This window comes from Anolis carolinensis, unplaced genomic scaffold (genome assembly GCF_035594765.1).
Source record: "Anolis carolinensis isolate JA03-04 unplaced genomic scaffold, rAnoCar3.1.pri scaffold_12, whole genome shotgun sequence".
NCBI classification, from domain to species: domain Eukaryota; kingdom Metazoa; phylum Chordata; class Lepidosauria; order Squamata; family Dactyloidae; genus Anolis; species Anolis carolinensis.
In genome coordinates, this window is record NW_026943823.1 from 21,656,226 (window position 1) to 21,669,263 (window position 13,038).

Genomic DNA, 13,038 nt, shown 5'->3' on the forward strand with positions numbered 1-13,038 from the left:
AACCAGTGCAGGTGGTCCCGGTGGTGATGGGCACACTGGGTGCCGTGCCAAAAGATCTCAGCCAGCATTTGGAAACAATAGACATTGACAGGATTACGATCTGTCAATTGAAAAAGGCCACCCTACTGGGATCTGCACGCATCATCCGAAAATACATCACACAGTCCTAGACACTTGTGATTTTGTGATATGAAATCCAGCGTATCTATCTTGTTTGCTGTGTCATACAATACAATAATAATAATAATAATAATAATAATACATCACACAGTCCTAGACACTTGGGAAGTGTTCGACTTGTGATTTTGTGATATGAAATCCAGCATGACTATCTTGTTTGCTGTGTCATACAATAAAATAATAATAATAATAATAATAATAATAATAATAATAATAATAATAATAATAATAATACATCACACAGTCCTAGACACTTGGGAAGTGTTCGACTTGTGATTTTGTGATATGAAATCCAGCATGACTATCTTGTTTGCTGTGTCATACAATAAAATAATAATAATTATAAACTTTATTTAAACCCCGCCTCCATCTCCCCAATGGGGACTCGGGGCGGCTTACATGGGGCCATGCCCAGAACAATACAATATAACAAAATATAAATAAAACAAGAAATCATAATGCATTAAACAAGACAATAAAAGAAAATATACACTACAGTAAACAAAATCAAAAGAACAATAAAACCAAGGGCGGGCCACATGAACACTAGGTTAAAACTCGGGGTGAGAAAGAAAACGGAGACATTTAACAGTGTGATGAAGGCAGGGAAAGCATCCGTTTCAATACAAAACGGAGTGAGACTGAGCTCTTCTCTGCCAATGTGATGAAGTCACGTCGCTTTTCCTTTCTTTGCAAATGCAGGAATCCAGCTCCGGAAAGTCCAAGAGCAGTGGGAGCAGGAGGCAAAGAAGGAGCCGGTGGGCAACGACGTGGCCACGATCCTCTCCCGCCGGATCGCCGTGGAGTACAGCGAGTCGGACGACGACTCCGAGCTGGAGGAGAACGAGTGGTCGGATTGAGAGAGGGCGCGGAGGGTCCGCTCAACCCTCCCTCCGGCCCCTTTCCCCTGGCCAGGTGTGTGCGTGTGCGTGTGCGTGTGCACGTGGGGTTGGCCAACCTTGCTGCCGTGGGGCCCGCCTGCTCGCCCGCCGCGGCCTCTTGCGTTCAGGAGCTTTGCTTTTGTGCCATGTTGCATCGTGGAACCTATTCCCAAGTGGCCTCTCTGTGGGCAAGTGTGCATTAGTGACTCTCGTCTTTTTGGAAAACTTTTTTAGCGGGGTGAGCTGGTTTCCCGTCTCTCCTCCTGGGTGTAAAAACCACTTCGAACAACGCTAGGGAAGCAAGCCTTGCGGTCCATTGTACATGGAGTTTAGTCAAGTAGACCCACTGAATCAATGTCCGAGGAAGAGGTCAACATATAGGAAAATCCTATTGTTATTGTTACTATCTCGCCCTTTTATCCACTATTGGGCTGCATCTACACTGTAGAATTAATGCGGTTTGACACCACTGTCACTGCCCTGGCTCAATGCTATGGAAGCTGATAATGCACAAATACAGTAGAGTCTCACTTATTCAACATAAATGGTATTATTACATTTATTATTTTACTCTATTATTATTACATTTATTATTGTACTCTATTATTGTTGCTACTACAGTAGAGTCTCACTTATCCAACATAAACGGGCCGGCAGAATGTTGGATAAGCGAATATGTTGGATAATAAGGAGAGATTAAGGAGAAGCCTATTAAACACCAAATTAGGTTATGATTTTACAAATGAAGCACCAAAACATCCATGTTATACAACAAATTTGACAGAAAAATTAGTTCAATACTCAGTAATTTTATGTTGTAATTACTGTATTTACGAATTTAGCACCAAAATATCACGATATATTGAAAACATTGACTACAAAAATGCGTTGGATAATCCAGAACGTTGGATAAGTGAATGTTGGATAAGTGAGACTCTACTGTAGCTATAATATTACAGAACAATAATGTATGTGTATATACACTCTTGTTATGTCTGTTATTTGGTTCTCTCTTTATGTCCGTTATTTACTTCTGATATAGTATACTTTGTGAGATTATGGCATGGATATTGTACCTTTGTTTATGATATCCTGAAAGCAATTTTGTTATATGCAATATACAGTAGAGTCTCGCTCATCCAACGTAAACAGGCCGGCAGGACGTTGGATAAGCGAATATGTTGGATAATAAGGAGAGATTATGACATGGATATTGTACCTTTGTTTACGATATCCTGAAAGCAATTTTGTTATATGCAATATACAGTAGAGTCTCGCTTATCCAACGTAAACAGGCCGACAGAATGTTGGATAAGCGAATATGTTGGATAATAAGGAGAGATTATGACATGGATATTGTACCTTGTTTAGGATATCCTGAAAGCAATTTTGTTATATGCAATATACAGTAGAGTCTCGCTCATCCAACGTAAACAGGCCGGCAGAATGTTGGATAAGCGAATATGTTGGATAATAAGGAGAGATTATGACATGGATATTGTACCTTGTTTATGATATCCTGAAAGCAATATTGTTATATGCAATATACAGTAGAGTCTCGCTCATCCAACGTAAACAGGCCGGCAGAATGTTGGATAAGCGAATATGTTGGATAATAAGGAGAGATTATGACATGGATATTGTACCTTGTTTATGATATCCTGAAAGCAATATTGTTATATGCAATATACAGTAGAGTCTCGCTTATCCAACGCAAACAGGCCGGCAGAACGTTGGATAAGCGAATATGTTGGATAATAAGGAGAGATTAAGGAAAAGCCTATTAAACATCAAATTAGGTTATGATTTTACAAATTAAGCACCAAAACATCATTTTGACAGAAAAAGTAGTTCAATACACAGTAATGCTATGTAGTAATTACTGTATTTACGAATTTAGCACCAAAATATCACGATGTATTGAAAACATTGACTACAAAAATGCGTTGGATAATCCAGAATGTTGGATAAGCGAGTGTTGGATAAGTGAGAATCTGCTGTAGTTTGAAGAGAATTACTTTAATATAGAGTTGTAGAAACCTGATTTGTATTACATTTCTTGGGATTTTTACAAGAGTGTATATACACATACATCAATGCTATGAAAACCTGGGAGTTGCAGTTCCACAAGGTTGTTAGCCTTTGCTACCAAAGAGTGTTGGGGCCTCACCAAACTCCATCTCCCTGGATCGCATAGCATTGATCCACAGAAGTTAAAGTGTTGCGTTGGTGCATGGTCACTCCACCCTTGCATAACCGATGCTCTAATGCCATCACATCATTAGGCGACGGCCAAAACAATTCATTTCCATGTTGCGCCCATATAAGGCTGTTTAGACCTAAGTCCTAAGTGAAATGCAAGCCATAAAATATGAAATTATTTTAAAGAATATATATAAGAATCTATATATATATATGTATCAGTAGAATTCAAAGAGGTTAAAAGCATGACCAAGAAAAAGAGACCATACGGACGACACAGAACATTATGCAAAGCCCGTTTCCCGTAAGCAATTTCCTTTCAAAAGCTTGTTGGCACCGAAAGAGAAGATCTCAAAACACAAACAGACTCATATGGGAGAATCGGGTCCTTCAGATGTGCCAGATTCGAGATATTTGTGACACATTTTGAACTCGGACCAGAAACAGATCAAGAGATGTTGATTCAATGGGAGGAATCATACAATTCACCCTGTAGTGTGTCTCCACTATATCGTTCTGTCGGTTTGATACCGCTTTGCTGGCCTATGAAGTGCTGTATTTGTAGTTGTTTACTTTCTGAAGAAGCTCTAGTACGCTCCAAGGTACCCTCAGTATACCTTGGAAACTGTAACTCTACAGAGCCGTCTAGGGAAGAATTGGAAGGATCTCACGCCAAACTACAAATCCCATCACCTACGTCTTCAAAGAACTGTCCTAGAGCGCTCCAATGGAGAACTTCATCAAACAAGAAACACCGGGTTAATGTAAACAAGTAATGAGGTATCAAACCACTAGAACCTTGTAGTGCAGACTGTAACACCCCTGGGCGGCGCGAACACCGGGAACCAACACAGAAGCCAATAACAATATAATATCTTTATTAAAGCAATTAAAGTTCCAAATGGAAATAAGCAGCAAAGTAAAAGTAGCAATTGACCTTCCAGAAAAGATCAATTTTAGTCCAATAAGATAAAGTCTTACGTCTAGTATTAGAGTTCAAAATCCAAAAACCGAAACACACTCAAACTCCGTCTGAGTTTTGAGTGGGGAAAGGAGCAGGGAGAAAGAAAAGTCCTTTAGAATAGATGTCTAAAACCGGATTGCAGGACAAGGCAAAACTAGATGTTCAGGGGCTGAAACACAGTCCCAACGTGGCAAGAAGGTAAACCAACACCAGGTCTACTCCAGAGTAAGCGCACCATCAGACCGCTTGGATATCAGGAACAAGAGACAACAATGCTTCCCAGTCAGAAGTTAAGTTGACACCACACAGAAGATTCTCAGCGCAAAACTTTTAATGAAGTTCATAGCTCCCCCAAGGCAGGTGCTTGACTCCCCAATACTTCCTAAGAGAACTGAACCGCCAAAACATCACACCAGATGCCTGCCTCCCTAATTCTTCCCAAGAGAACTGGGTTTAGCCACAATCACCTCGCTCTGCTAATTTGACACTTCTTCTTAAACTTTGCCTTTGAGAGCGGTCTGTTTTCAGAAAAGCCCTTCGATCAAATGGTAACCCCTCCGGAGATCCGGGGAGAGCCGGCACCGTCTCAAGGGCATCCTTAATTGGCTCTGGCACAGAAATGTCAACAGGAGACGCCTGGAAAGGAATTGAATCTTGCTCACTTGGGAAAAAACCCAAGTTCTCTTCAGTTTGGTCAGCAATGGCTGCGGGGTCAGGGGCCAAAGGTTCCTGAGACATCACACAGACAACACCGATGATAATCTTAGAGAAAACAACAGAAACAATTGGACCACTCGGACATTGTAGACCATGTTTCAAGCAGGTGCACTTGCAGAGGGATGGACAGGCGAGAGGAGCTTTCTTTCCATGCGGATTCAGGGATGAGAGAAATGCCAGACTTTTGATCATAGACTTTGTCCCTGGACAGCTTTCCAAAGCTTCAACTCCCATTCAACTCCATTGGCCATGCTGGATGAGGAGGATGGGTGCCTTTGCCCAGCACTCCCTGTTCGGCTTAGCTTTTTAAAAGAGGAAAATCCCAGTTGTTTTAGTATTCTGTAGTATTCAAATCTTCTCTTTGAAGATTTGACACAGATTTCCCAGATTCTTATGATTATATTCATGAAGCTCAGTCAAGAAGGAAGGTGAGTCGAGGACAGAGAGAAAGTGAGGCCAAGGAAAGAAGGAAAGGGCTGGAGTTGTGCAAGCCAGCATCCACTTTCGACCATTTCTGGTGGGCATTCCTGGTTATTTTGGTGGTTGTTCTGGTTGGCATTCCTGTTCTGTTGCGAGAGAAGGTGGGACTATTCATATAATAGAGGGTATTTCCTTACGCAAATGGTATTAGAAAATGGAAATTTCCATAACCTTTTGGAAATGGAAATCCCCTTAACCTTTTGGAAAATGGAAATCTCCATAACCTTTTGGAAAACGGAAATCTCCATTACATTTTGGAAAATGGAAGTCTCCATAACCTTTTGGAAAATGGAAGTCTCCATAACCTTTTGGAAATGAAGTCTCCGTAACCTTTTGAAAATGGAAGTCTCCATAACGTTTTGGAAAATGGAAGTCTCCATAACCTTTTGGAAATGAAGTCTCTGTAACCTTTCAGAAAATGGAAATCTCCACGATGTTTTGGAAAATGGAAATCTCCATAACCTTTTGGAAATGGAAGTCTCTGTAACCTTTTGGGAAATGGGAATCTCCATAACCTTTTGGAAATTGAAGTCTCTGTAACCTTTTGGAAAATGAAAATCTCCATAACGTTTTGGAAATGTTATGATCTTTAGAAAAGCATGACCTTGTTAGAAGGCGTAACCTTTTGAAAATGATGCCATAACCTCTTGATCTATTAAGAGTCATAACCTTTTGGGAAAATGGCATTCATGCAAAGCAATTAGGTTTCTCAGTTGTTAGACTGATAAACTTAGATATCTCTGAAATGACTTGAAGGCACAGCAAAACAATCCTAATTTTTCACTATTTCATCATAGTCTGGCCCCCAACAGTCTGAGGGACTGTGAATCGGCCCTCCACTTAAAAAGTTTGAGGACCCCTGCTCTATACTATTGAAACACGGACTTCAGTTATGTTACTATTGATGGGTTTTCGCTGAAATCTTGTTCGTATGATTCAGTCGAACTTTGCATTGTAGCCCTTGACTGCTTTTGCTACATCTCTCCCCACTATTAATACCATTTCTTCTTGGATGTTTGTTTCCTGAGTAAAATAGTGCATAGTTACCTCACTCAAAACACCCGTTTCCTGTCCACTTTTGCTCACGCACCCCAAGTATCACAATGTTTATATATTCCACCTCTTGTTTTATGATATCTAATAAGACCTTCGCAGAGCAATTGAGGTGATTTGGAAGTCTCACGTTCATTTCATTGCCATACATCTGTTAAGGCTGACTTGACAGCAATTAACCCCTAATTAAGTAGCTGATACAGAGTAGTGGCTGTCGGTGTCATCATCTTCATCATCTTCATCCTGCCTTTTTCCTTGTTTAGGACTCAACAGTTAAAGCAACCATCGCAAAATATCCACAGCATACGAAAGCAAAAGAGCTCAGAACCTGCACTGCACTTTAGAATATTTGGTTTCCCCATTTCCATGCTGTTTGCCCATTCTCCTCGATCGGTGCCATACATTGTCTTTCCACTAGAATTAAAAAGCTATTAATCCTGAGGGGAACATCAGAAAAAAATGAGGTGCAATAAAAAGACCTAGATTTGAGGTTAACTCAGGAATTGTCCCTTCTCAATTACGTTTACAGTGGTCATGATGTCCGAACCTGGAGAGGTGCAAAGAAGCGGCTATCCTATTAGATGCCGCATGCTCTATTTATTTATTTATTGGGTGGTTGTATGTTTTCCGGGAACAAACAACCCGGAAAACATACAACCACCCTGTGATTCTGGCCATGAAAGCCTTCGAAAACACATATTTATTTATTATTTATTTACAGTATTTATATTCCGCCCTTCTCACCCCGAAGGGAACTCAGGGCGGATCACAATGTACATGGGAAACATTCATTAGACATACGACATACAGACACAGAGGCAATTTAACATTTTCCAGCTTCTGGCTTCATGAAGGTATGTTCGATTCCGACCCCAAGGGAAGCTGCTGCTTCATCGTCTCTTGTGACACCAAGTCTTTGATGGAATACTTCTTCATACTTCTGCATGCTGCTTGATGTTTTTATGGTGTCGTAAATTAGTTAAATTAGCCTCCCTGCATAAAGCGGTACTGTTGTACCCCAAGGCAGCGTGAGCACTGGAAACCAAACAGAGACCAATAATCATATAATATCTTTATTAAAACAATTATAAATTCAGGAATGAAAAAGTGGAAAGGATGCGCGAGCAATAGTCCTTTATGATAAGGTATGAATTAGTCCAAAGAGTTGAAGAGATATGTCCAATATTATTGTCCAAAATCCAGAAACCGAAACACACTCAAAACTGTTGGGAAGTTCTTGAGCAGGGAAACAACAAGAAAGCAGGAGTGAATAACAAGGTCCAAAGTCACTAGGAAGTTTTTGATATCAAGGCAGGAACAAGACGAAACTAAAAGCAATCAGGATTCAGGAACAAGGCAAGGACGTGAAATTACTCCGGTTTAAATCGGGAGTTGCAGCTCGGCTTGGCCGCCAGGAACAGGAGGCTTGGCTTGGTGAAATCAGGAAATTGCAGTCGGTGAAGTGTTCTCAGGAGATCACTACATTGACACCACAAATTGTTCACAGTGTAGGACACTTTTATGGAACTTAGATCTAATCACAGCGAAGGGAAACCAAACTCCCCAAGGTTCCCAAGTGAATATCCTATCCATTATCCCCTCTAGATGCCAAACGTTGACTCCTTCGAAGCCCTTGTTTTTCTGATCTCTGGTGATGCAGAAACTCCCTTCTGTTAAAGGATACATTCCCTGGAGAACTCGGGACATCTGGTTCTACCACGGGAGGAATGTTTTCAGTATCTCTCCCAATCAAGGAAGCATCTGAGCTATCCACAGCTGGGGTCTGTAATTGAAAGGAGCTCTGCGAACTAGGTAAAAAGTCAGAATAAGCTTCATCCTGGTCAAAGTTCATTTCGGAATCAGGTTCAGAACCCAAAGGTGGCTGGGGTATAACAGGTACCTAAATTTCCTACTCAACAGGTGCAACTGTCTTTCGAGTTGCTTAGGTCAACAACGAGCTAGGCTATTTAATGGTCGAGTGCTCAGTCCGACCCGGGCTGGCATCGAACTCGGGACCTTTCAGTCAGTAGTGATTTATTGCAGCTGGCTACTAATCAGCTGTGCCACAGCCTGGCCCTAGAGTCCTTACAATCATAAATGGAGCTAGGGAGGTTTCAACGGGGCTATTAAAGTACAGCAAGGCAGTGGCCTCAGGCAGTATATGCTTTGGGGGTGGCAGTAGCCAGTTCTTGGCTGTTTCCATAAACATGTCAATGTTGGGAGGCAGAGAAATGTACAGGGTGTTCAGGGTTGTTGTATGTTTTCCGGGCTTCGACAACACATACAGGGTGTTGGTTCTGAATGAATGGGTTGAAGCCAGCTGAATCCTGCTAGGAGAAAAAAAATCCATGCCATTCCTAAGGAGCTTCCCAATATGAGGCAGAAGTTTGGTGTATCAAGTAGGCATGTCCGATCAATGAAAAAAATGTTTCAATTCTCATTTCTAAAGTAGGGGGTGCTGGCGCTTCGATATAGAAAGTATTTCTGATTTTTTCACCCAAAAATTTCGGATATTTCCGAAAATTCGTAATGATTCGAAATGTTTCTAAAATGGCAGACGTGCATGAGCAATCACTACACACCGGGCTTTTATGGCAATCTTCCATGTGGATGCAGAGGACGTTAGCCCCCACCTTTGCGTCCATCATGGAAGCTTCTGATTGGCCGGGGAGCGGCAGCCATGTTAGGCTGCGTTAAGCTCCCATTCAAGGTAGGTTGCAGAAACAATTTTTTAAAAAAATATTTTTTAAAATATATTTAAACAATTTTTTTTGGGGGGGGGGAATTAATGAAACATTAAGAGACAATTAGAGAATGGGCCAACAATGGTTCGAATTACATTGCTGGTTGCGCTGTGAGACAATGTCTCGGGATGCGTATCAAAAAGCGAGAACAATCTGAAATAATTCCGATATACGATTCAAAACAATTTTTTGGACATGTCTAGTATCTAGGAATGAAGGACATCCCTACAAACATAATAACCCTAAGAAAGGGCAAAGCAGCGTCTTTCATCCAAATTCTTGGGTTTGCCTTACCTTGTAGGTGCCTTTAAAAGAAACAAGACAGTCCTCTGCTAAACACAATCCTATCAGCATCTCATACAGAGATCAAGTCCTGTCCTGAAATAGTTGGGCATTGGAACACAATGAATAAACTGAAGGTAGCAGAAACATAGTTGCACAAAGGTAATGCATACTTGCACATAGTGGTGCATGGTACTTGGTAGTGTGCACGTGCATGCTTTTTGCCTGGTTGCACAAGTGCACTATGTCTGTTTGCATATTGCAATGCACACTGGGTTGCCCATGGTCTCCATGCCCTCGCCATGTGTAGCTCCCTGCAGTTCTAGTGTACAGTTGCTCTCCATCCCTTCGATGTAGGATCTTACCCTTCCGTTTGGGTCTAGTTTGGCTGGGAGGAACCAATAAAATGTGAGCCGAGGATGGCGTTATAGAAAAAATGAGAGCACTGCCTCCCCGGATAAGAATTCTGCCCCGCAAAGAAAATTTCATCCAGTCTCCAAATTGATAGCATTGCCGTAGCTTCAAGCATTTGGAAATGAAGTTTGGTCGTCCAAGGAAAGAGTTCCCAAGGGAATGCGAATGCAGCAAATGGAAGATTTCCAAGTACGGACGATCTTTGATGTCTTTGAATTGCTAGACATTTGGAAACTCAAAGAAAAATATCATGGGGGGAGTCGAAATCTTTTTTCGGAGAACAGTGCTCTTATTTTGCTTATCCCAATAGCTAGGCTCCTAATGCAAACGTAACACTGCAAATGTAGATGTTTCTGATCCTGGGAATCAGGCGAGCTGGAAAGGCCCACCATGGCTGGTTATTCCCCTTCTTTCTCTTCCATGTTTCACTCCCATTTACTACTTCTGCCCTGAGATACCTGGATCATGGTTTTATGGTTCCAGATTGGTACAAGAACTGAAATGTCATCCTGTGCACCAGGGGCGGCTCAACCGCCAGGCAAACTAGGCACTTGCCCGTGGTGCCATCTTGTGGCATGCATGCCCTGGAGACTAGGACACAATGGACATCCGTTTCCAGGTGGAAGGCGGTCCCAGTCGGGGTTGGCTTGACGCTCCTTCCTCTTGGCACGTTTCTCCCTTAAGCCCTCCATTCGAGCCTCTTTGAACTCCGCAGCACTGCTGGTCACAGCTGACCTCCAATTAGAGCGCTCAAAGGCCAGGGCTTCCCAGTTGTCAGTGTCTCTGCCACAGTTTTTAAGCTTGGCTTTAAGCCCATCTTTCAATCTCTTTTCCTGCCCACCAACATTACGTTTCCTGTTCTTGAGTTCGGAGTAGAGCAACTGCTTTGGGAGACGGTGATCTTTGGGCATTCGGACAACGTGGCCAGTCCAGCGGAGTTGATGGCGTAGGAGCATCACTTCAATGCTGGTGGTCTTTGCTTCTTCCAGTACGCTGGCATTTATCCGCCTGTCTTCCCAAGAGATTTGCAGGATTTTTCTGAGGCAACGCTGATGGAAACGCTCTAGGAGTTGAGTGTGACGTCTGTAGACTGTCCACGTTTTGCAGATTAGAGCAGGGTTAGGAGGACAATGGCTTTGTAAACAAGCACCTTGGTATCTCTACGGATGTCCTGATCATCAAACACTCTCTGCTTCATTCGGAAAAATGTTGCACTCACAGAGCTCTCTGCTTCATTCATAAGAATGCTGCACTCGCAGAGCTCAGGCGGTGTTGTATTTCAGTGTCAATGTTGACTTTTGTGGAGAGATGGCTGCCAAGGTAGCGGAAATGGTCAACGTTTTCTAATGTGACACCATTAAGCTGTATTCCTGGCTTTGCAGAGGGATTAGCTGGTGCCTGTTGGAAGAGCACTTTGGTTTTCTCGATGTTCAATGAGAGGCTGAGCTTCTCGAGTGCTTCTGCGAAGGTGTTTAGAGTGGCTTGTAGGTCTTCTTCTGAATGCGCACAGACTACGTTGTCATCGGCATCTGCTCCACGTAGAGCTGGGAGAACCTGCACTCCCCATCATGCACAAACAATGGGGTGGATGGGAGTTAGAGTCACGCTTCTGGAGGGGCTCCATTTAGCTTTTGTGATTTCTAGTTCCCGAGGCATTGCGTCATCAAGCAAAGAACGGGAATCTTTCGCGTTTTGAGTTTCGGTGTTCCTTTTCACTCATATCACAATTTATTTTTGAAAAAAACAACAACAATAAAAACTTTTTTTGAGATGAGTATTTTTTAAAGAATATATATATATATACATATTGGTTCGTGTTCAAGAACAAGAGAAACGGGGATGACACCTGACAGGTGAAGCCTAGGCTTCAAAGCATCCGCTCCGTGGCTTCGTCTTCTCGTACATCGGAAATGCCGAGCGGGAAGCGGTTCGCTGTCTAATGGGGTGTTCTTTCAACAGCGTGCATTTAGTGAGTAGATCAGTCCGTGTTTGCTACTTGTATCTTATCCGCAGTACGGAAAAAAGGCTGTTTGTAAAACAAGGATTCCCGACGTCCACGGTTCCGGTGAAATAGGACTGAGCCGGTTGCAAACGGGAATTCGTGGTTTTTCTTCCCTACCTCTAGAGCAGGGATGTAATTATTTACCCATTTTGCAAACTTGGGCCCTCCAGGTGTTTTGGACTCCAACTCCCACCATTCCTAACAGCCTCAGGCCCTTTCCTTTGCCCACTCAGCCTTCTCAGTTCCCTTGTGAAACGGGAGTTTTCTTGAGAAGCCAGATTAGGTTTGAGAACAGAGGGAGTGAAGAATAGACTTAAGCGGCTGAAGGGGAAAAGGAAAGGGCCTGAGGCTGTTAGGAATGGTGAGAATTGGAGTCCAAAACACCTGGCGGGAGGGCCACAGTTTGCCCACACTTTTGGACCATTTTCAACCCTTTAAATCCCTACTCTAGAGGGAAACATGGCCTGGAAAAAGAAGAAAATAGGAAGCCTATACTGCTAGTAATGAGTTGTGGTTCTTTCTAATTTTGTTTCTCTCTCCAAATAATGTCGTACAACATGAACCTGAACTGTTGACACTTTATGCATGTTGGTAATCATAATAATAATATTAATAAGGATATTAAAAAAGGAAATAAAGATTTTAAGAAGAGTTCTGGTTTTGTGTCTCCCATGTTTTTGAAACCTCTTTCTAAGGGTTGGGAACGATGGGCATCGCAAGTTGGGGATGGTGACCTCATCAGGCAGAATTCATTATCCCACCCAACTCTGAATCCTATAGACCTTCAGATAGAGTCGGACTGCAACTCCCAGCATTCCCCACCATTGACTTTATGACCAAGGTCCACTGGGAGTTTATTTATCCCGGGGGACACGGAGTTGACAATGTTGAACTGCAACTCCCATCATTCCTCCATTGGCAGTGTCAATTAGGAATTGACATTGTTGGACTGCAACTTCTATCATTCCTCTATGAGCAAGGTCCATTGGGAGTTGGCATTGTTGGATTGCAACTCCCATCATTCCTCTATGAGCAATGTCCACTGGGAGTTGGCACAGTTGGACTGCAACTCCCATCATTCCTCTATGAACAATGTCAATTGGGAATTGACATTGTTGG

General features: G+C 42.5%; 1 protein-coding gene across 2 annotated transcripts in view; it reads left to right on the plus strand.

The window, feature by feature from the left end:
- Window positions 1-12,570, plus strand: part of LOC100564556 (actin-binding protein WASF3) — a 53,031-nt gene extending 40,461 nt beyond the window's left edge. For both annotated transcript variants that reach the window (XM_062964109.1, XM_062964108.1), the window contains exon 9: window positions 883-12,570. In XM_062964109.1, coding sequence (XP_062820179.1) covers window positions 883-1,040 — 158 coding nt within the window. In that variant the 3' untranslated portion in view covers window positions 1,041-12,570. The remainder of the gene's footprint in view (window positions 1-882) is intronic.
- Window positions 12,571-13,038: the final 468 nt, after the last annotated feature.